The sequence below is a fragment of the Bemisia tabaci genome, chromosome 1 (assembly GCF_918797505.1).
Source record: "Bemisia tabaci chromosome 1, PGI_BMITA_v3".
NCBI classification, from domain to species: domain Eukaryota; kingdom Metazoa; phylum Arthropoda; class Insecta; order Hemiptera; family Aleyrodidae; genus Bemisia; species Bemisia tabaci.
In genome coordinates this window covers 88734965-88760426 of record NC_092793.1, presented here as the reverse complement: position 1 = coordinate 88760426, position 25462 = coordinate 88734965, and the positions used below count along the sequence as shown (strand labels likewise).

The following is a 25462-nucleotide window of genomic DNA, read 5'->3' as shown; positions in this document are numbered from 1 at the left end:
ATAACCAGAAACTGAATGATTAAGTATGTAGAAGTTAAAACTCAATCTATCATTGTTTTGACTGAATTAGATAAAAGCTAAAGCTTAAATTTTATTTGTTCTCCTAAACTTTTACTATATTTGATCGGAGTTAAACAGAAAGGAACCAAGCCTCATCGGGATCGAACCGAGATAAAGAGGTTTAAAGTTTGGCTCCTGCATAAGACTCAATGTAAAAGATAAACTTCAAGTTCAATTTCTGCAAAATTTGCTCCAACAAAAACTTTGAATTTTCGGCGATAACTATTAGAGCAGTGGTTAAGTTCAAAACCACTCATAACTCAATTTTTTCCAAAATGTGGGTTGATTCCTTTCTGCTTAACTCAGTCCATTTTTAAATAGTGCGTAGCATGGTATCATGGGTGGCGATAGCCACCTCCAGACAAAGTCTAAACTCGGCAACAATGGAAGTGGTCTGAAGAAAAGGTTGCAGCCAACCATAGACACACGAATCGTAGGTATTTTGTTCGAAACAACAAATTGTTTCTGTTTTTTTTCCTTGTTTCTTTTGCGTGCTTCTGAACAACCAACGAGAAAGTAAATTCCAATTTTAGGTTGGAAAACAGCGTTTTCTTGGGCAACAACATAAAAACGACTTGCCTCTGAGCACGTTGCAGTTGTTGTACAACAATATTGCTGTAGGGGTTCCCAAATTTTGCGTGCGGAAATAAGCCCCTTCCCCCCACAACACCTGAATGATATCAGCCTGAATTAGTCTGACTCAGGGTAGTTTATGAAACATAGCCTGACGTCAGGTTGATTCAATTTTACCAGGGATGCCACGTAAACATTTCAAAAAGTCACCGTCCTGTTTTTCAAATCTGGTCGCCACCTTGGCATTTGGAGTAATTCCTTTGACTTGAGGGCTTTTATGACTTCATAAATGAAATCTACGATCAAAATTACATAAGAAATGATACCGCACTTGCCTTATCACGCGAACTTTTTAAAAATTCACCCTCTTGCCTTTCAAAATTGGCTGCCATCTTGAATTTGCGGTACTCCCTTTTGATCGGGGGACTTTTTTGACTTCATATCTGAAATCTACAACCAAAATTACATAGGAATTGATACCTCACATAATACTGTATGCGTATTTTAAAAAAAAATCGAACTCCCAGAGGCCTTACAATGGCCGCCATTTTGAAATGTAGGCAATGGGGGGGGGGTGTTCCGGGATTGAACCGAGGTAAACTTTTGGTATGTGTTCAATAGGACCTACTGAAAACGTTTACATAGGAAAAGTTTGTTAAGCAATTTGTTCCGATTTTTTCGGATTTCTCCTTGACTATCCCCCCAAAAACCCGAAAGTCGGGGATTTAAGGATATGAATTTTGGGCAATATGCACGAATAGCTATCTACTGGCTCTTGATTAACTAAAAATATATGGGATATGCATTTACGAGCCACAAAAACAGCCTAACTTGACATTTTTAGCGCCTTGACCCAAAATTCCCGCCAAAAAAGCGAAAAATCGCATTTTCTCAAAAATGGCCAAACTACAGATTTCGCGGTTTATTGTTCCTCAATCAGTAGGCCTTCTAGTTGACATTTCCGCAAAAAAATCGCGGGTGGTATGTTGACCGCATTAAAAGTGTTGAAAAGGTAACGTGACGCCAATTTGGCGCAAAATTCAAGGTTATAGCGTTGTTTGATCAGAAAGTAAACAAAACATTGTTGTTGTTATTGTTTGTGATCGAAAAACATGCATGGCACTGCTGCCAACCCTCAGAGACTGCAAAAGGCAAATTTCCCTACTCATAACCTAAAAATTCCCCACGGTGAGCCAACCAACCCCACTCTCCTCTGATTGTTGTATTTGTTGCGTTTGATGTATTTGTCTTGTTTGATAAGTTTGCTGGGTTTTTTGTGTTTGATGCGTGTGTTGTGTTTGATGTGATTGTTGTGTTAGACGTATTTGTTGTGTTTGACGTGTTTGATATGTTTATTGTGTTTGTTGCGTTTGTTGTGTTTGATGTGTGATGAGTTTGATGTAATTGTTGTAGTTGATGTGTAATGTGTTTGATGGTGTTGTTGTTTTTGATGTGTTTGATGTGTTTGATGTGTTTGATGTGTTGTTTCATACGTTTGTTGTGTTGTACCCTGTCGTCTTTGATACACTTTCGAGGAGGGGGGGGGGGTAACTCTATTTCAAAAGAAATATGAGCAATCTTGGAAAATTTCAGCAATATAATGTGGAATATCGTGTCTTCCAAATAGGAGCAATTCTGTTGTCCGAACTCATGAAATTTTTCGTACGCATCCTGTCCCACTGTCTTATTATGAATTTATCATTTAATTATTTTTGCCACGTTCTGATGAGCTGATTCACTGCCGAGAAAAATTTGGAAGAAACTTGAATGTGTTTGTTTTTCGACATGTTGAACTGCGTTGCAATATTTGGCTCATCCGTACAAACACTTATGCGCATAAGAAAACTAATGACACATAAGTTGTTTCTAAACCAAGACAGGAATTGTGGTTCCACACTGCAAAATGTGGTCCAATTTCTCATTACAAAGATGTAAAATCGGAGCAAAACGGAAACCAGATTCGGACTATATATTACACTTAGTTTGTACGGATGAGCCAGAAATCGAAGTTCCTGGGTAATTGTAAAATGTAGTTAAATTAAACCACTGAAAAAGAGGATGACAACATCTTTGTTAATTTTAAAGATTGGTCATGTAATCAAAGAATATTAACTTTCATGAGCTCATCTTTTACGTAATCATTTCTGTTTCGATGACATTTTCTGCTCGATTAATTAATTAAACAGAAATCATCCTCAGAATATTCTCTGCTATAAGTACGAGTTTTAGCATTACTTTCCTACCATGATCGACGGACCAAAAAATTTCCTCTCAATCCAGGAAAAATTGCAAAACCAGAATATAGAAGTACCTATGTAGTCAAGCTACCGATAAAAATTTAAAAGCGGTATAAGAGAGTCCACACCACAATGTCCGTGCGAAGCACGCGGTTGAGTTGCTAGTCATCCTATAATTTGAACGTGAAAATTCTTGAAATAGAATTCTTCTTCATCTTAAAATGATTTTCAACAATTACTCAAGCAATATTGTAAGTATCGTGCTTCTTTCAGAGGCTAATTTCTCTCTCCATCTCCATAAATTCATATGATCAAAATTAAGGCAAAGACGTAAGTTTGCATGAAAAGTGCATAAAAAATGGATAAGTCCTCTGAGCCTAGTTATTCAAGAGCATGAAGTCTATTCGATTGAAGGGCTTGGAGGACAAGGTGCATAAAAGCCATTTTCGATAAAATTGAATTATTCATGAGCTCAACTAAAACTAGTTTGAAAATAAATTCTACCTATGTGAAAAATTCACGACTATAAAATCCAACTTTAAAGCAACATAAACTGAGTTTGAACTTCCTTTCTGCCAGTTCTGCCAGTTTAGTTCAAAGCCTTAGCTCCATATGATTTTAAAACTTTAAATAACGTATTTACCAAATCAGAAAGCAATGTAAATTTCTCTGCTATACAGCTCTTTAATGCCCTACCGCTTTCACTAAAACTATCATTTAAAAATGACCATCCAAATGTATTCCTTAAACTTCTTAAAAAATTCTGCCTAGAAAAAGCGTTCTACCACATAAATGAGTTTCTAGGTGATAGCTAAATACAGAGATGTCTGAGTTAAGATTGTTTCTGAGGAATTTCTGTATATAACTATTAAATACTCAACAATTGAAAACTATCCTATTATTGTTGTAAATTTTACTGTACATGTGTTTAAATTAAGTGTTTTGAGGACAACGCCTGACACGTACCATAAGCAGTTTCAACAGCTTTTGTATGTACTTAATTGAAAAAATAATAATAAAAAAAAAAAAAAAATTTCTTGAGATAGCAAAAACTGCACTTATGCTCCTTTTCCTCCAGGCCCCTTGATTCTGCATCAATTTTGAGCGCGGAATCCTAATCTGGTCGTAAAAAGTGCATCTGAGAAGAGTGGAACTTAACAAATTCAAATTTTAATAAAAGGAAGGGTTTCGACGAGGGTCATTTTTGGGGCCATACCCTGAAATTCCTCAAGTCCATGACTGATTTTGAAGGATTTTGGAGGAGACTCAATATCGGAGGTTTGACAGTTACGGCTCTCTTCTCTATCACGGCAGTATTAAGGCGGGTACATGAGGCTACAGGTTTTCCCCCCTTTATTTCTTTTTTCTTTCTTTTTCCTTAGGTGAATAAGAAGACTGTGAATTAAGACGCAAAAAAAAGGTATGAAAAATTTATTCATACAAAAAATACACATTTAGTTCAAAATTTTAAAACCAGTAAACCTTTCAATCGGAGAGTTGCGTGATTAAAGCAACTCCTCGCAGAATCCAGTGGTTAACAGGCTTATCTGAATTGAGGCGAACAGTTGTCACTACATTTGGAGATTGCTGACAGTCAACTAGGGAGCTCCGTCTGTCACAAGTTTTGTACAGGGGGCAAATGTATTGCTTACCCTCATGAGCAATATCACATTTATTCACTGGTATCAGCAGCAACTGTAAAATTCATAGAGACATTTTTTTTGAATAGGTAAGCCTATTTATAATTATGGGTGACATCACGATAAGAGGAAAAGTCGTGTCACCGTGGGTTATACAAACGACTTAGGGCATGAAAACCAAGTTAATAAATCAATAGAAATGGTGTCCTTGAACTTATCCATGCTAAAAGATATGATAAATTACCATTATATTTAAAATAATATGAGACTCTAAAGGCCGAAAATGTTCGGTCCTTTACGCGTCGCCAACCCTACTTTTGAAGCAAAAGAGGACCTAATTTGCAGTAATAAATAAGTACTGATCATGATTTCTTTGGCAATATTTGCTGAAAGTAGACTCTAGTGTTCAAGAAAATTGGCATTTTGAACTAAAATGTTTATTATTAAGCGAGGAAGGTCATTTGAAAGAATTGTCGTCTCGTTTGCCAACATCCCTGGTAAAAATAAGCCATAAAGGCAATAGAGAAATCTTATGGCCGGCTGGAGGATTTTCTATAGCTTTTATAGCTGGCGATAGGATTTTCTTATCGCACTTATGGCCGGCGATAAAAAGCTCTATCGTCCTGAATGGCCGGCGATAGAACGCTCAATAGCCGGCTATAGCCACGAATAGCCGGCTATAGCCACGAATAGCCGGCGATAGAACGTTCAATCGCCGGCTGTAGCCACGGATGCCCAGCGATAGAACGTTCAATCGCCGGCTATAGCCACGAATGGCCGGCGATAGCCATGACTAGCCAGCGATAGGACATTCAATAGCTGGCCATAAGTGGCTATCACTAGATAGTAGTGATAGGATAACGGCAATACCCATCCGCTGCCAAGACAGCCATCTGTAGCCGGCAGCAGAATGTTCAGTATCCGACGATTGGAAATAAACGTGTGCACGAAGGGCAATTAAAAAAGTTATTTTTATCGAAAATCATCATAAGCGCCAGTGAATCTATCCTGAAAATTTATTTTCTAAAAATATTTTTCTTCACTTTTTTCTCAATAATTCTTGCTTTTCCATAATTTGATTTGTTTTTGATTTTTTTATTTGAATCGGCCATAAACACTGTTAAAAATTGTTGATTCCGTCCGACAGAAAATCCGGAGTGAGAATGAATAGGGGAGTGAGATTCAGCGCATAGGTGCTGAGATGTGTCGCATGAGTGCGCAAATAAGCACTCCGCACCGGAGCTTCAGTTGGGCCCTAAGTCACGCGCACTTCTCTCTCTCGCACTAGCGCTATAAACTGTCTCTTCTTCCCTTTAGGCCTACCACTCCCATAATGAAAATGAAAAATTCAAAGAGAAAAAAATAAATAAAAAAACAGTATAGTGGAAATAATAGAATAGTAGAAATAATCGAATTACAGAGACAACAGAAGAGAAATAAAATAAAGTAAATTAAATATATGATTAAATGAAGTGAAAGACTAAATTGAAGTAAAAAATTAGAGGGAGCAAGGAGATGAGGTAAAAGAATGAGGTGACAAAAAAAATAAAGTATAAGAGAAAAAACTAAATGAGGTTAAAGAATAGAAAGAATTTAAAAAGTAAACATGATGAAGCATTAAAATAAATTACAGTAAAAAATAAAACAAAATAAAGGAATAGGAAGTAAATAATTCAAGAAAAAAAATGAATACGTGAAAAAATAAAATAGAGTGAAGAAAAAATAGAGTCAGCAAGGAAATAAAACAAGTAAAACGATAAAATAAATTTAAAAAAATATAGTAAAGTAAAAAGTAAAATAAATACACAGTCAAATCCAGGCAGATTGAAAATATCCTAGTTGCCCGTTCAAATCGACGTTAAATACCGGTTTTGCGTCGCGAGAAGGCTTCTTCTGGTATAGCTCAATCGGTAGGAGAGTCTTCGGTTAGTGTTAGGTAGGTCCCGGGTTCAATCCCCAAGGTGGGTAGAAAAACTCTAATCTTCAAAATCGATTAAAGTACGTCCCAGTAGTTTCAAAATTTTTATTTATCATCGTTTCAAAATTTATTTCCACAATTATAACCTTTTTCCACCATCCCTTGCTGTGAACCCCTAAATTTTCTATAGCCGGCGATTGAGAATTCCTACAGCCAGCCATAGGAATTCTCAATCGCCGGCTATAGGAAATTCCTATCGCCAAAAGGCCATGTTTCAATTTACCATACGATTTTTCCTATGGCCGGGCTATAGGTAATTCGTATGGCTTATTTTTATCAGGGATACTTTAGCAGTTATGTGTTAAGTGCAGTGTGTATCTCCACATTTTCAGGTGTCGGTTATGTGACCGACGCAATCTGGCAGGGTCGCCATGTTTCCGTATGGACCTCCAGCAATCCCGCAGAAAGAGCTGTTAGCTGATGCAATGGCTTGTTTATCAATCACGACTATAACTTTGTCCTGAATCAAAATATTACGTGCCAAAGCTAGAAAGAGGAAGTATAATACCTTTGAAGTGAAGTAATGAAATCTCGTTAAAATTGGTTCACTTTTATTTTTAAGGTCGTTGCACGTTTTAGCTAATTTCTGTTATCGTGAAATCACCCTGATACGTAGGTAATTATCAAATTTTAAGGGAGTCTATTGATTGGTCTCTCAAACACAAAGTTAAATTTTTCGACGATTCGAAATTACTTATTGACCGGCAACTGGTAGGGCTGGAGAGGTTAATGGCTGTGTGAGGCGCATACTGCTCGCCGTTGGGGTCCCTATACGCTTCAGAAATAGGTACACTCAGTCTTGTCACGATACCACAATGCGTAGGTTGCGTAGACTGAGGTATTTCCGGTAGGGACGGTGGGAAGGACTATCCGGGAGGAGGGGATGACAGCAATTAAGAGGTGGTTTGAGAAAAATCACGAATTTCCTTTTGATGAAAGAACAGATATCCTTGAGAGGGAGTAAAATCGGGACGAAGACGCAAGCGGAGCCACAGCTCCCCTCAGCAAGGAATTTCAGAACGCTTTGTCCGATCTCTCCCGAGCCCGCGATGCGGCGCGGTGTGGCGTCCGCCGATCCTCTCTAATAATACGTGCATGCGCTGTTCGTATGGTGTATCAGCGGAAAAACATAACCTTCTAGACTGACCATACCTAAACATTCGGAACTCATCTGTGTGTGTTAGTGCATCAAGTTGTGAATTTTTACTCAGGACCTTATGGGACGAGGTGAATAAGTGAAATTAAAAGTAGGTATCATGAGATGACTGGTGACCTTAAGTGATCTTCTCTTGGAAATATAACATTCGTGGAACATGAATACCAAAAATTTGCCACTGAATCACTTTCTTGGCAGAGAATTTAAAACATTCAAGTGGATGACCACATCCCCTCCCCTCCTCACCATTCCCATGACGGATGCATTCCCTATGTAATATGTACTTCCACTATTAATTTTTGTCCCCACCAAAAAACAGATTCAGCCGCCGAAGTTTAATGCATTCAAGGCCTTCATACTTGAAGTTTAAGGGAAAAAATTCTTCCCCCGTCAAATTTTACTTTAAGGAGTCAAAAATAGTTTTTTTCAGGTTTTCCCATAAGAGCCGTGTACAACCAGACTAGAGACCTCAAAACAAATGTTTAGGTATGGTTAGTCTATGGGGTATTGGAAAAAGACGGTGAGTAGCGTTACCGAACAGCCTCCTGAAATCGAAAGATTTTATGGCGGATATCCGAAAACGTGTACTTTTCCGATAGCTGCACGGGGCAATGTGCCTCATCTCCTTATTTACGTCAAAAATGCGTTCGGAAAAAACGGAGAATTTGCCAAAACGTAGCACTTTTAAGTAAAAATCACAAAAATCATTTCAAACTAATTTTAAGGGGGGTTTCGGACCCCCAACTACGTCAGTTCTAAAGTCATACGATTTTCCCGCGAATTGAGCCAATTTTCCCGACCATTGCCTCAACATTATATCGGTAAGTTCAAAACTGGTTCAACATTGCGTTTTCAAGTCCCCAGATCTCGGGCAATAAGGTTCAAAAAAACGAAATTTAAACGGTCAAATTTAAGTCGTTTTTTTTAACTTCACCCAAAAGGACGACGGACCGGTCCTTTGGGAAAAGTGGGCCCGGTTAAATTGGCTGGCGTTTTGATTTGTTTTAGGTCTTAACATACTGATCAAAAGTGTCTTTTGGCATTTCTCCCTATCTTGAAGGTTTACCCCCCATTTTGGGGTCAAAGTTGCCAATTCGGCGTATAATTGGCAGTTTTGACACCCGGGTTTATTGGTCGCCTATGAGATTCTTTGATGGTTTCTTGAGTCTTTTGTATCCTTTGAATAGGCTAGAGACCATCCGAACTCAAAAACTGACAATTTTGCCTTATGGGGAAGGGGGGGGGGGTGTTCACGCCACCGATTTCAGAGTCGGCGAGCCGCATTAAACCGATTCTTTCGCCATGTTTTGGAGAATTTTTTATGCAAATGATTGCGACTGCATCTTGAAAGGTCGACTAAGATGCAGTTCAGAATATACCCCCGGGCGGTAGGGGGGGGGGGGGGGGGGGGTGCGACCGAACTCGAGCAGCGCAGCGTAACTGGCTTGCGCGGGTCGGATCAAACCGATGCTTCTATTATGTTTTGGAGAACTTTTTTGCAAATGACTCAGGCTGCTTCTTGAAAGGTCTACTAAGATGCAGCTCAAAATATACCTCCCCTCCCCCCCCCCGGGGGGAGGCGAAAACTGGGCCCAAAAGCCGACCGAACTCGGACAGCGAAACTAGCTCTCGCGAGTTGCATCAAACCGATGATTTTGTCATGTTTTGGAGTTTTTTTTTCTATCCCAATGAAACAGACTGCATTTCGGAAGGTCGACTGAGATGGAGCACGGAATATGCTGTATGAGAAAGGAGGCTTCTCAATCCGCACCCTCCCTCGCAATAGGATCTCTCAGCATAGGTCAGTGTGGCACTGACACTAGTAGAGTGACACCTTTTTTTTTTTTTTTTTTAATTTACTCTTGAATTACGCCTACATAGAGTATTAATTAATTTAGATTTTAGAAGTACACTTAAACTAGACTATATATACATTTTAACTTGTGGATTATTAAATCCTATGGGTGAGTCGAACTCTGAGGCAGAGTCAGAATGTACAGTTTATTTGTTCCAGGTGTCCCAGGCCAGGCCGCGGTAAATATTTATCGGCTGATGGAAACAGGAACTTATTAAGTTGGTCCTGGGAACACGTGAAACATAAAGAAGAAAAGAAGGCAGTATATATGTACATAGTTACACAATTAGTACGGTAGGATGTAGTATTTACATCCTAAGAATTAAGAAGCCTGTAATAGTAAACATAAACAAAAACAAGTTGGTTTTTGCAATCGCTAGCGATAGCAATATTCGTCATGGGAACTTTTGCTTCTGGGATATGAAAATTTTAAGGTAGGTACAGTTCGTTTGTAGTATCTTCAGAATTGAAGGGGCTATGTAATTTTGTGTCGACATCTCTTTTTTAACATTTTTAATTTTTTTTCTTTGCATACAAGAAAGCTGTTATTTACCAATTATTTATTTTCGTTGGATTATGTATGGTTTTTGGAAGTTAACGCATTTAACTTTCAGTTTCGTTTTTTCGGCGTAAAGTATGATATTTTTACTCTACGCATATGCCCGAATACGCATCATAACGACGGTGAAACTGCCAAACCACGTATCTCGTTTGCGGTGTTTAAAAATCTCCGCTCACATTTTATTTTTTTGAAGTAGACCAAATCAATATCATTCCTTGAAATTTTCACAGAATTTTCTCCGCACGAAGAGGAAAAATCACGGAAATTTTCAAGACTGGACGTTAAGTAGCTTTTCATTTAAAAAATAAAGTATGACAGGAAGTCTGCGACGTCGCAAACCGAGATACGTGGTTTGGTAGTTTCACCGTCGATAAGTGACCTATGTGCTTCCTAAGTTGCCATTTTTTTCATTCAAATAGATGTAACCGAAATGTTAGATGTGTACTACCTATACTACTTTCATGTCATTGCTTTATTTATTTATTTACTTTTTGCGTAGGTATAAATTGTTATTTTTTGCTGAATTTTGGAGAAAATATTGCTTTAAGAACGTGGAATGTAAATTAATTTTATTGAAAAAAGAAAATACCATCATTAATTTGGGCGAACAGAGAAAATATACATGAATATTTGGGTCAACATCTCCCTGATTATATAAAGGATGAATATATTAGTATTTCTGTATCAAAAAACTTAGCTTTTGTCTTCAGAGATACGATGATTCTAGTCCCAGTCAATTTGTTTTATTGAAAAAACAAAAAAACAAAAAAGAAATAAAAAAAAAAAAAAAAACAACTGAAATGCTAGACATACTATTTTCATGTCTTTCTATTTGTATCAATAGGTACTTTTTGCTTAACTTACGAACGTTGAATGCAAATTAACTTTATTGAAAAAAGAAAATAACGTCATTAATTTGGGGGAACATGTGGCTGATTATATGAAGGAGGTATATTCCAGTATTTTTGTTTAACATATTAACTCACGAGAAAATGTTCGTACATTTATCATCTACTATTAATTATTTTTTGATGATTAGTCTAAAACATTCAATACAATCATTAAAAAGTAGTTCCCATCGTCGGGTATCGAACTCACGATCGCCGGGCGCCCGCGTCTAATCACAAATACGAGGCGGCTTCGTCAACTAAGCTATGACGGATCCACGTGAGCGGGAGTAAAAATAGCATTTAAAAGACTCGGGCAATGGGCGGGACTTATCACAAGAGACCTTGACTGCTTTTGGGATGCGCATTGCTGTAGGAGCCATGGTTCGCACTGTTTTAATGCGTCTCGAGGTTCATCCCATTATGCATTCCGATCGCGGCAGTTGAGCTAAGGCAATATTTGCGTATCCATGAATTAAATCAATCAATCGAGCTCTGATTTTGACTTCTTTATCCGTAACGAGTCCTCCAGAACAATTTTCCACCTTGTTCGATGGTTATTATTTCTTTACTTCTATTTTTCAAATTTGAGGTGGGATAATGGCGGCTTCTCAAGAACACCGAGGTAGGCGATCTTTTGCACCAACGAACAGAAAACTGATGGCGAAAAATAACCAATCAGAACCTCCCAAAAAAAAAGAATTTGCCTAAAAACGGAACTTCGTGGTTCTGCGCAGATTTACCAGTCAGACGCGACATCTCCAGGAGAAAAAAAACTCGCTGAAAGCGAATTTTAGCAATCAACACAACTTGACGTAGAGACATGATTGGCTAAAAAATACAACGGTTTTTGATACATCGGAAAATCAACCAAAAATCGGAGACTGGGCGAAACGCTCAAGGTCGCAGAGGTATAGGGAATCCCATAGCGAAAGCAACGGAACGATTCTAATATCATGGGGAACTCCGTTCCCATGACAACAAGGCAAAACGGCAACAATGTAATAAGATGACACTGTGACACTTTTTAACGTGGCTAGGACGATTAAAACTTCATACCATTTAACGCATCATTCAATTTTCAGCATATCCTGATGCATTTCAGAATTTCGACGAGGGGAGGGGTTATTTTGCTTTTGAAAAGAAAAAAAATTAAAAAGAAGAAGTGCATGACCTTGTTTTTTTCTTAGATTTTCTGATTACGTATAAAAATCTCAGCGAGCTCGCCTCACTTTCTGCACTGAGAGCTTCCAGGATTTGATCCATTACTTATGGAGCTCCAGTAGAAAGAATGAAAAACCCAGAACTCGTCAAATTCCTTCAGAACTGATTGCATTGCATATATTGCCTTTTTGCGAATGCTTTGCTTTCTTGCTTGCCGTTCTTGACATTCTACAAAACTGTTTAATGCTCGATAATAATGTGCGATTTCATTTAAAAAATCACCTAGATGATATATTTCTGAAACCAACCGACGTTATATAGTCTCAGCCGTAGGAATCATCTGCACCATTAGCTTTCGCTTATAGAAATATTGGGTTCAGTCGGAAATGCGTGTCAGCTAAAACGACCCTCGGAATTATGTATGAGTGATGGTGGTGGTAAAAAATGCCACTATAGGTACTAGTGTCAGTGCCACACTGACCTATGCTGAGAGATCCTATTGCGAGGGAGGGTGCGGATTGAGAAGCCTCCTTTCTCATACAGCATATTCCGTGCTCCATCTCAGTCGACCTTCCGAAATGCAGTCTGTTTCATTGGGATAGAAAAAAAAAACTCCAAAACATGACAAAATCATCGGTTTGATGCAACTCGCGAGAGCTAGTTTCGCTGTCCGAGTTCGGTCGGCTTTTGGGCCCAGTTTTCGCCTCCCCCCGGGGGGGGGGAGGGGAGGTATATTTTGAGCTGCATCTTAGTAGACCTTTCAAGAAGCAGCCTGAGTCATTTGCAAAAAAGTTCTCCAAAACATAATAGAAGCATCGGTTTGATCCGACCCGCGCAAGCCAGTTACGCTGCGCTGCTCGAGTTCGGTCGCACCCCCCCCCCCCCTACCGCCCGGGGGTATATTCTGAACTGCATCTTAGTCGACCTTTCAAGATGCAGTCGCAATCATTTGCATAAAAAATTCTCCAAAACATGGCGAAAGAATCGGTTTAATGCGGCTCGCCGACTCTGAAATCGGTGGCGTGAACACCCCCCCCCCCTTCCCCATAAGGCAAAATTGTCAGTTTTTGAGTTCGGATGGTCTCTAGCCTATTCAAAGGATACAAAAGACTCAAGAAACCATCAAAGAATCTCATAGGCGACCAATAAACCCGGGTGTCAAAACTGCCAATTATACGCCGAATTGGCAACTTTGACCCCAAAATGGGGGGTAAACCTTCAAGATAGGGAGAAATGCCAAAAGACACTTTTGATCAGTATGTTAAGACCTAAAACATATCAAAACGCCAGCCAATTTAACCGGGCCCACTTTTCCCAAAGGACCGGTCCGTCGTCCTTTTCGCCTTTATAGCTTCTCCTAAGGGAGAACTAAGGGAACGGCAAACATTTTGACCCCCCTAGAATACGGTTCTCTTTGGGATAGAAACAGTCCCAAAGTTTCATTTTTCTATCCCTAAACGTTCAAAAGTTAGGGGGGGGGGGGGGGTACGAACTTTTGAGACACCCTGTAAAATGTGCGGCCTTTTACCCACACCTACCTTCAGTTGCGTTTTCTGCATCATTATAAACTTTGTCGTAGAAGCTTTGTCGAGAAGCTGTGCGACAAGCCGTTACCGATAGTTTCAAAACTGTATTCGCAAACTTCACTAAAACATCCTTTCGGCAACTTTCTAAGTAAAGAGATATTGCCAAAATATTTTGTAAAAGTGTTTTGTGTAATACTTGTTCGTAAAAAAGTTACGCGGTTAAAGACCTAAAAATTTCTTCAAAAATGAAGAGATAAACTTCACCGCTGTGGAAATACGTTTCCGAAACGTATTCTGGAAAACGTACTTCTCTCAAAAGATACGCTTCTCCACACTGAAAAAAAAAGTTCTACTTTTTTTAACTAATGTGGAATAGTAGCTGCAAAATGTTTAATTTAACTCCCTGTGGCTTTAACTTGACGATAGCGGATTATCTAATTTAACAGAAGAGACATGTGATAAAACTAGAAATGACAAGTTGCTTAAAATGACCATCCAATCAGTTGATGGAATAATTTGTGTGGTTACACCAACAGAGATACGAGTGGATTTAATAAATCTCAAAGAGTTTTAGTGACCAGAAGAAATTGTTTAAAAGAAATTAAAATAAAGTATTGAGACAATAATTGCAATAGTTTGTTCTACCGTTTGCTAAGTTATATCGAAAAATATATTTGCCGAACTAACGAATTACAAATAGTACAAAACTAACCAATTCTCAAAAACGCCTCCAAATGAAGAGTTAGGCAAACAACAGTGGGCGCTATTTGTCATCCCATCACTCATATCCTTTGTTTTTCTTTGAAAGTCAACAAATGTTTATCCTCTTTTAAATCCTTTGCACAAATCATGAGATTAATTTTATGCATACAAATAAAATCCTAGTCTTCATGCCTAGTTCCCATGCCAGGAAATGTTGATACAAGAAAAAAGGTAGATATTTCAAAAGAAAAGCAAAAACCTTTTAAAAAAATTAGGATGCGATTTGCATACTTACTTTTTATGAAACGATTATTTATAATATGAAGCTCTTATTAAAATATAAAGTTCTGAACTTTGAACACCATGTTTAAAAAAAATATGAATTAAATTATGTTCTTTATTATTATTCTTATTTTATGGCTCTGATACTGAGGATACTCCGAGCGGACCTTGAAAAAAAAAAATTAATTTACAGCGCCACCTCTTTAAACCAAGAAACCTCGATAAAAAACACGTGTTTTAAACGAATAAACCAGATTTTTTTCATGTCTAATGATTTTTTGAATATCTACCTTTATCTAAGGTGTTCTAAACATTTTAAAAAAATTGATGCACGTTATCATAAAATTAAAAAACCGAAAAAGGAAGAAACAGGCGACAAAATATTAAAATATATTTTTTATTAAATATTCATGTATAATAAAGGTAATCTAGAAAGTATACCATTTTTAAAATATTTATGACACGTATTATTTTTTACTCATATGCAGTTTTTCTAACAATAAGTCCAAAAAAATATTTAGCCTTTCGCTCTCACGCATATTTAACAATAAAAATAATCGAACATAATTTTATCACTTACATAGCTCAAATTCTCAGCGCTCAATCAGAAGCCCCGTTGGCTCAATAGGTAGCGCATTCGATTCGTGTTAGGCAGGTCCCAGGTTCAAATCCCGATTGGTAGGTCAAAATTTGAAAGAAGGCCACATGCATTGCTGAATAGCAGCGGGGTCTATATGTGCGTATAATCTAGTTTTTTCTTTACAATGTATCAAATTAGGCAATTTTTTACAAACATTTCTCAAAATATCTACCCTTTGATACGTTAAATTAACATTTTCGAAGGATTGATTTTACTCGTGAGAAATAGTAGAATCAAGAATTCTAAATGTCAAGTCGAAACACTGCAAGTGTTGAGGGAAGTATCTGAATGATCGGCATTACTATTCCAAATTAGTCAAAGTAAGCTTTTTCACCTTGTTTGCATTAACCCGCAATTGATTTGTCACCCAAAATTACTAATTGCGATGGTTCAAACAACGCCGCCTGGGGTTGAAAATATCATTATTTTTTTTCAGTGCATGAGATTGCAGAAACACTTTTTCTGAAAAGTTTTCGATGGCCGTGTGAAAAGTCCGTTGTAGAAATAGTTTGTACGAGCTTTTCAAAACAAGTAAACACCGGATACTTTACAAGTTACTGGTAGGTACCCGCTGATCACCGAAACTTTATTGGAACGTTTCAATAAAAATGCTCCTAAGGCATTGATACGGCAAGAAGCGTTGCTAATCTTTCTATAATGGTCTCCTCTATCTAGGTTGTAGTTTGTATGACGTATGATTGGATTAAGTGTGTTTTACTAAAGGCTTGCGCTCCGTTAGTTGGCGATTTCTTAGAAAGCAACACAAGATACCTACCTACCCAATCTTGTTTTTGAATTTTCGAACTTCTATGTCAGTCCACCGAATAAGTTGATGGAGGCTCGTCTACACGCGTTGGCTCAATGTGCGTGAATTTCACTACAAGTACTAGCTACACTTACTAAAAGTACTTCCTTAATTTAAAGAAATGAAAAAGGGATTATACCATTGGAAACTGGGCGTAGTTGACTCTTGTAGACACCTCTTTTAGAACTTTTTCGAGTAAATCCCAGCAAGCTCCCTCTAAAAATAAACCATATACTCTTGTGCCACCTTTCGTTTCTGCATATGTTCCATAGTGTTCGGGATGTAAGAGTGTTGTTACCTGCAAGTAAGGGCGGAAAACACATTTTCGAGGTTTCCGGAATTTTAATTACATTGATTCCTAACTTTAAACCTAACTTTGATACTCGCAAAATTCAACGACACCAAAAAGCAGTCTTACTAAAAAAGTTAAGTGTTTTGACCTAATTCCTGGTTCAGTCCTCCAAGAGTCTTCTTACACATTGATCATTTTTATAGCTGCCCACGCACAGTCTTAAGGTTAAATCCTGAAACTTTGGGGACGTAATGCAAGGTCACTGTGCGTAAGTTATTTTGGCCGACGTTTTTACGTCCCCCCTTCCTTTACGCCATCCGTAAGCCAATGCCTTTTCAGACCTTAACTTTGGCAACGCCGTGGCGCCGTCTCGTTACGCCTTAGGGACACGTTTATTACACAAAATTGTAGTAGGTATTTAGATCCCACTTTAACTTAATTGAAATGCACACTCTAAAAAATTGCTGAAAAAAAGTTACAAGCAAAAATCATTAAGAAAACGAACTTTCAAACAAAAAAAAAAGCTTATCATCAGTAAAATTTCTGATCTGCTGAGAAATGATTGCAATTTTTTCTGTTTTCAAGTTAATGTCACATGCCCAGTCGGAATAATATCAATGTTTTCTGCAATGACAGCCCAAAAACGAGAGAAAATCGCCAATTTTCGACAGTTTTTTTTCGGTTTGGGAGTATAACGGGGCGGCGGCAAAGTAGGATTCCATTTCAAAATCCTCTATAAATGAGATATCGGGTAAAATAAAAAGTTCCTCTCTCAAAACCGCAAGAAAAAAACCAAATGACTGGACTAGGGTAGGATGGGGTCAGTCCACCAGTCAACCGTAAGGCCTATGGCGGTGGTCAAATTTGGAATTTCAAAGCATGGAAGTCAGAAGTTGGAAGTACTCGTTTAAATTATGTTAGTCCATATATGAGAAATATTTTAATGAACAACCCATAAGCGAACAAGTAAATTTTACTCTCTACCGTAATTTTTTTCTTTCTTTTCTTTCTTTTTTGAGGACTTTTTGTCTTCATATTTACGGTTCAAAAGAACTTTAGTGAGTACATCATCTCAGTCCACTCACTCTTAGCTTCTGATTCCGTTTGGTGTTCTTTGAAAAATCTTTATTTTCGTCATGTCAGGTGACAATATTGTGAAGTAAAGTCGGGATGGGGTTGAACCGCCAGTAAGGCTGGGGGTCATTCCGCCAGTGACACTTATATGTAATTTTCATAAGACAGTATGATTTACATACAGCTTGCATGTAACTCACACGAAGGTAACTACACATGTGCACATGCCTTACACGTAAAAAGGTCATTTTCAAACCTACCAACATTCATTGAGTTATATTTTTTCCCCTTTTTTTAAAGAAAAATACATTTTCAAAAGTTTAAAATTTATTGGGCCATTAAAATAATCATTTACTTAGTTTCTATAGTTGTGGGATTTTTGTACCAACCTAAGTTCTGACCCAAAATATATTTGTTTTGTTTCATCTTTGTTAATTAATTTTTTTCCAGCACCTCTTATGTTTTTAATTGCAATTGACGGACGAACTGTAGGCATGTGGCAGCCAGACCCTGCGCGTGGGGGCATTCCACCAATTTTTGTGTTAAAAAACTTCAAAATGAGGGGGGGGGGGGACTGTGCGACAGTGTCCAATTCTTTTTCTGAACATAGGCTAAGGCCCTAAAATTACTCGATCAAGAAAAATGAAACAGAAAAATGGCGGCCCTGGACTGACCCCATTCCACCGCACACCGAAAAAAAGTGAAGTTGATTCAACATTTTCGATGTGAAAAAAGTGTGCGACAACTTATAAAATGCTGAATTACGCGCCACAGCTGTAAGTTTTACATCTTGGCTTTGATAAAATAACTAACGTGGCGGGTAATTTAGCATGTTTTAAGTTCTCACACACTTTTTTCACATCTAGAATGTTAAATCAACTTCACATTTTTTTCGGTGCACAGTTGAAAATTTGAAACCCAAAAAGTCTTATTGCTTTGTCTATGAAGGTATTCAAAACCTATCCTTCTACAGGAATCGTTAGAAATAAATTAGCTGGCCCTTCAATGAACCCATCCTCACTTCTTCTTTAAAGAAATGTTTTACATAATGTAAGAAAAAGATAAAAACAAAGAATTTACTTCAAAATCAAAACTTAAATCTTCAACAAATAGTGAGTTTTTATGTGCAAAGTTCTGCAAAATTCCAGTCAAAAAACTAGCTGGTCGAAAAAAACCGGAGATCCAAAAGGATGCCGGAATGCCCGTGTCAAACCATTCCTGCAACAAAATAATAACGATAGGTGTTCAATAAAGACCATCGAAAAATTAAAAAAAAATTGTGCGAGCAAACTTTTCTACGTGGATAATTTTACAAAAGGTCAGTCTCGACTTTTTGACTCTCGGTTCATTCATCTTCAGGCGCAATAAATTTCTTATACCAGTTTTTCGACTCTATACTCACGTGCTCAAAACCACTCTCCAAAAGATGTTTGAGGCTCGCCTTCGGTGCTTTTACCACTGAAATTATACAGCCATAATGTCCTTCTTTAAAGTCATTTTTGGTCTAAATACCTACATGAAATTCTACCGATGCGGCATTCGACGGAAGAGGCACAGCGGATCAATTATTTATGATCAGACAGACCATGGAAAAATGTCATGAGTATGGAATCGATTTACACATGCTCTTCATTGACTTTAAAGAAGCATTTGACGGTGTCAATAGAGAGGCACTAATAAAGGTCCTGGATGGAATGAAAGTACATGGGCTGTAGCTCCATTAGTAAGTAAGTAACATGACATTAAGTCATGAGGAATCAAAGGCTTGGGTAAATCAAGAATGGCGGTAGCCACCCCCGGCCGAGAAAAATGACGTCCTACTAAAGTCCCGATAGCGAAGTGGTGGCCGACACTCTTAGTCACAGCTAACTCCCTTAATCTGAAAATTGATTCGATTTGGAATTGAATTCATAGAGCAAGCAGCGGCATGGATTCCAACGATCTTGGTGTCTATGGAAGCAGCTAAGTTAGCCGGATGGCGTGTAAGGGTTTCATTAAGATCCATTGAGTTTTCAAAAAGTTATAAGCACTTGATGACCCAAAACGACGAAAATTTTACTTTACATGGGCCCGTTTGGCGTATATACATACACAAGAGAGAGGAGATACGTTAGCCTGCAATACGATAACATGAAACACGATAAAGCAGTGGAAATAAAGGCTAAAATCAATTTTAGCCTTATTTTCTAATTTAATTATATATATATAAATGCAAGGGTGTAGGAGCTATCCAGTCAAGATAAAACTGCTCAAATGTAAGTAAATTTATTACCATTTGAAAGTTAAGTACATGTTTCGCAGACGTTTCGATGTCGTCTTAAAGACTTCGTTGTCGATGTCGCTTTTGTTAAAGTAGGAAAATGTTGTTCATTTTGTTATATTTTGGGGGGCGGTCCCCCTAGGGGGAGCGGGGGCTACCTTTTTTTTCCAAATGGCAACCCCCCCTTTGTGATACCTCATTTGAAAGATAATAAAAAAAACAATTTTTGGCGCAAACCGCAGGTCAAAATGTTGAATTTGACAAAATGGCGGCCAGTCAAAGTTCAAAATGGCGGAAATCTGACATCTCCGTTGTTTATTGACGGATTGGCGTTAAACACGGAATCCTGGGGTTTCTCGAGACGAGAAAAACGATTCTGGCATTGGTTTTCCAGAAAATTCAGTCCTTTTCAAAATGGCGGCCTAGAGCGCGGAAGTGGATATTTAAGCTGCTTATCGTTTCATTTGCATGAAACTTGGTATCCGGGGGATTTCGGCAGAAGAAGAACGAATCTTTCATTGGATATCTGAAATTCCGACAAATTTCAAAATGGCGGCGGGAAAATGGCGGGAAATCAGTTTTACGGCTGTTTACCGATGGATTTGCATGAAATTCGATATCGATTATTTAGAATTTGAAGAATTTAATGAAAGATTCCTTTTTATGGAGCCAAAAACCAGCAGGATATCGAATTTCATGCAAATCCTTCGATAAACAGCCGTAAAACTAATTTCCCGCCATTTTTCCGCCGCCATTTTGAAATTTGTCGGAATTTCAGATATCCGAAGCAAGATTCGTTCTTCTCCTGCCGACATCTCCCGGATACCAAGTTTCATGCAAATTCAACGATAAGCAGCCTAAATATCCACTTCCGCGCTCTAGGTCGCCATTTTGACCGCCGCCATTTTGAAAAGGACTGAATTTTCTGGGAAACCAATGCCAGAATCGTTTTTCTCGTCTCGAAAAACTCCAGGATTCCGAGTTTAACGCCAATCCGTCAATAAACGACAGAGTTGTCAGATTTCCGCAATTTTGAACTTTGACTGGCCGCCGTTTTGTCAAAACTCAAAATTTTGACCTGCGGTTTGCGTCAAAAAATTTCTTTTTTTATTATCTTTCGAATGAGGTGTCTTAAAGGGGGGGGGTTGCCATTTGAAAAAAAAGTTAGCCCCCGCCCCCCAAAATTTTGGGGGGACCAAAAATTTACTACTTCACACCGAGGAACATTGCCAAAGTTTCAAACTTCTATCTCAATTTGGGAAAAAGTTACAGGGGTGGTCAGTGACTTATGGATAACCCTGTATATACCAATGTGAACATCATACAAAAATATACATTATCGTAAACAATGCTACTTTCAACTTTACTTAAACTGGGTTCTCACCCTCTCCCTCTTCAACTCTACTTTTTTTCATCCCCTCTTTTTTCCCATGTCTCTATTTTTTGCTTCTCACACCTTTAAAGTCGGTTCCTAATCTCATATAAACTCCATCCGATAGAAACACACTAGTCTAAAGTTGGCTGCAGGTGCTTAGTCACAAAGCCACAAAACAGCAGAAAAAAAAAAAAAAAACTTTGTAGTGTTCTGCCTGCAGCAACCCTGCTCCCGCCACAAGTTTAAAAATTCAGTTGGCACTTCCGATTTTCCCCACCAGTCCCCTGGTGGAGGGAATCGGAACTGCCACTGACCGTTGTTCGCGCTTGGTTCTTTTACGCGTCGGTGCGTGTCCTCGTTCTCTTTTTGAAATGTAAGTGTCTTTGCTTGAAAACCACCCCTTTCGGGGGTGGTATTGTCTTTTTGTGATGTGAGGGAGCTGTGCCGGCTTGCGGGTTGCTCCGCCAGCAGTAATCCTCTAGTTTTTTCATCTTCCTTCCTGCCGGGTTGAGTCAACGTGACTCAACCCTGAATCGCGTTGACTCAACCCCAGAGTCTTCTTTTTTTTAGAAAGCTTTCGGCTTTCAGAGTCGAAACCCTTCAACTTAATTAAACTTGAATTGTGATTTCAATGTAAAAGATATGAAAAGTAAAAATTATTACCTGGAAAAATATCAATCTTCCAAGAAAATCAGAAACGTAACTTCCGAGGGATTTAAGAGAAGAGTACGAGTCATTCAACCAAACAGTTGGTACTTTGTCTTTTAAAATACATTGATAAACATCATCCAGAGAGGTACTCATCGCCATTTCTCCTATAAATAAAGAGGGATACCTAATTGCATTCAGAGACATCTCAAATGTGCAAGACGTACTTCAAATTGTTTGAGAATAAATCCTCTTCACTTTTAAAGGCCTTAGTCTCAATTACTTTCTCTCCTTTTTTTAGCATTTCCTTAGGTAACAAAGAATCATCCGAGGCCTTCCAAGAAACAATCCGGTTGCCCCTCGTCAACCGATTTCAGATGTATGAAGGTATGAAGCTAACTCTAATAGTAGGTACCTATCAAGAGAACTCCCTGGTAAAAGTGGAACATACTTAATTACTTTTTTAGTCATAGTGACATGACACCACACCTAGTACTTTACGAAAAAACTTACCTCAATGACGTCATTGTGTAATGCGTGACGTCAAGTTAATAAAAAGAAAAAAATTTCAGATGAAACGATAAAAAAAATCATAAATCAGAAAACTGAGAATAATAAGATGAAAAAATCACAAACAAAAAGATAAAAAATTAAAATAATTAAAATTAAAAAATTAAAAATAAAACACGGAAGTATTGAAAATAAAAAAATGAAAAGAAATTAAATGCAAACAAATTAAAAATAAATGAGAATAAATGTATGTATACATACATATATGGGAAAAATTAAAAGAGGGGGAAAGGGAAAGAGAAGGGGGGAAGAGGGAAGAAGGGGGAAGGAATAAAAGGAAACAGAAGCACAAAAAGAAAGAAAAACAACGATAAAGTTTAGTAGTTAATTCAATGTGCAATCATGTAAAAACTTGTATAAGTATATATTCACTTTCTTTTGACAATACCTCCGATTGCTCTTAAGATATCCCTCATTGAATTGTAAATAGTCGTGTGGAGACAATTGTAAAGATGCACTTCTTGCGTGAAAATCGTGTTCATAGTTTCTTTGTAAGTAAGAGGAAACTTTTCCGCCACAGTTTTCAAATCAAACATGGAGGGTAAGTTTGAAAAAATGAAATTGGCCTTCTCATACACTTTCTTGTCATTTGTTTCAGAATAAATTGAATCTATTTCTTCCTGAAAATATAAATATTTTAGATATAACAGCAAGCACAAGAAGCGCTGGAAACATGCCAAACTGTTTGTTGGAAGCCTTGGGAAAGTGGCTTATGACAAAAATTAAGAAGCACAGTAGTAGAAATAAGTAGGATTTTTACTCCCAGAAAATTGTATGCTGCTAGATGACGCAATGATCTAAGACGTTTGTAAAAACGACCAATGTATACGTGCAAATTCAATTGAAGAGCCAAGTTCATTCATTAAAAAGATTCAAACGGGTGGCTAACCTGTAAGCTCGGTCTATAGGGGCTTATTTCTTAACAAATAGCATTTGTACAACTACCTAACTATTCAAATCATTTATTATTATGCAGCTTTCAAGGACTAAAATTTGCTTTTATGCTGAAAAATGTACTTAAATTAAATTTAAGAATGTCTGCATGCACAATGGATATGACAAATAAAAACTATGCAAATTAAGCTGGAATGAATTTCTAATTCGAAGCAAAATAGATTTCAGTTATGCTTACATTGGTGAGGACAGGTTTGATGATAATATCCTTCATGTGAAGCATGTCAATATGAACAAGACAAACGTGTGAGAGATCAAGGCAAAAAGCAAAGATTACGATAAATATGACCCATGACCCAAGTACTTCACTTGAGTAACCTTCCCTGGTAAAAATGGCAAGTGTTAGGTCAGTGAATTTTCCACTGAGGTCATTGAAATTTGCTCTGAGGTCAGTTCAGTTTTCTCTGACGTAAGTGTTAAAGCACTTACCCAAGAAGTCAGCACTGAGGTAAGAGGCACTGACGTCGGGAGAAAGACTTACCTAAGTGCAGAGATATCTCTGAGGTAAGTGGGACTGAGGTCAGGACTTGGTTCAGAGGGTAAGTCTCTGACATCAGTCTTAATCGAACCGCACTCACTCCCAAAAAGTAGAGATGGCTCCCCCTTCCCCCACCCTATTTCATTTTCATGGGGGAATATTTCCTCGGGATACGGGGACCACAAACTTTATCTTACCGAGAGGCATTTATTTTAGAAAGGGGGATTTTCTAAGAGGGAAGGAAAACTTTTAGGTAGCCACACTCTTGAATAATTTGTTTTTTATCTTTTTCGTTTATGATGGCACTTAAATAATTAAAACACCAAAAAATGAGATCGGTAAAAATATTATCATCGCTATAATATGTATTTAGAAGTATTTATTTAAGCATTATTATTTTTTTAACTTGAGAGTTTTTTTTAAAAAAAATTGTTTTAAATTTGGTTTTAATTTTTTTCAGTTTTAATTCTTTTTAAAATGTTTCAGTCTTATTTTTTTTAAAATTTTTCTAATTTATTTTTAATTCTTTTCCAACTTTTTTACTCCATTACTTTCAATTTTTGTAGCTGCAAATTTATATTTTTTGTATCATTTTAACTTTAATTATTTTTTTTACATCCTTACCTAAAATTTTGCATTTTAATGCGTTCCATTTTTTTTCAAAGAAACATAACTTATAAAACTTCATTTAAATGCTGATTGATTAAAACAGAATAATAAAAAAATTAAGAATCGGATTCAAATTCAAAGACAAAATCATCATTTGCTGGCAAGATTACTCCAATGGGGCCCTGAAATGGCATAATTACGCCCCTAACTCTTATACGCGCGGGCAGTGTAGTGGTTCAGTCGCTAGATTGATCACCGACGTTCAACTACGTCGGGCGTAGTTGGTACTTAGATTGGAGACCGCATGGGAACGAGCGTTGTCCACTGAAGATTGTGATAATTACTTGTGGTTGAAAACTCACCTCAACTCCCTGGTCGTCAAACAGTGAATTCACGTACCTGGCGAGGATCGGTAATTAACTTTTTTGCCTCTGCAGTATTTCTGGGAGTTTCCACTCCGCTTACTTCGGAGACTTTTAGGTCAGTGCCACTTACATCAGAGGCACTTGCCTTTGGAACAGACCTAACAATGACGTAGCAGATCAGCGCCCGGCAGCACTGACATCAGTGTTTAGGTCTGTTCCAAAGGCAAGTGCTACTGATCTGAGCACTTGCCATTTTTACCAGGGATTGTTGAACACAACGGCGAATGAGGTGCTGTTGCTAACTTTAACATGAAGTATCGTCAATTTGTGGCACCAGTTGACATTCCAAAATTAACTACTTATTAAATTTTACGTTTAAAAATTAATTGCGTTGAAAAAGTAATTGAATTTTACTTTCTTAATATTTTAAAATGAAACTTCGGCCCCCCCCCCCCCCCCCCCAGGGGAAGGACTACGGACCCTAACTCTTTTTCAAATGCCCCCCCCCCCCTTGTGACACCATTCGAAAGAAGATCAAAAAAAAGTTTTGGAGCAAACTGTAAGTCAAAATCTTGACTTTTGACAAAATGGCGGCTGGTTAAAGTTTAGCATAGTGCAAAAATGAATATTATTGATATTTATCGGTGAATTCGCATGAAACTTGATATAGAGGGGTTTTTGGCAAGAGGAATTGGAATTTGGTATTCGATTTTTTAACCAAAAAACAATTTCTAAAAGGCGACCGTAAAAATTATGGTTATAGAGAAAAA

At 37.7% G+C, this 25462-nt stretch overlaps 1 protein-coding gene across 1 annotated transcript in view; it reads right to left on the bottom strand.

Annotated features, from left to right (window-relative positions):
- Positions 1 to 4286: 4286 nt before the first annotated feature.
- Positions 4287 to 25462, bottom strand: part of Dhc36C (Dynein heavy chain at 36C) — a 542513-nt gene continuing 521337 nt past the window's right edge. Inside the window, exons 62-67 of the mRNA XM_072306421.1 lie at positions 23419 to 23448; positions 22675 to 22906; positions 21732 to 21883; positions 18514 to 18651; positions 16207 to 16365; positions 4287 to 4565 (exon numbers count right to left, since the gene is read on the bottom strand). Of these exons, the coding sequence (XP_072162522.1) occupies positions 4356 to 4565; positions 16207 to 16365; positions 18514 to 18651; positions 21732 to 21883; positions 22675 to 22906; positions 23419 to 23448 (921 nt within the window). The 3' untranslated portion in view covers positions 4287 to 4355. The remainder of the gene's footprint in view (positions 4566 to 16206; positions 16366 to 18513; positions 18652 to 21731; positions 21884 to 22674; positions 22907 to 23418; positions 23449 to 25462) is intronic.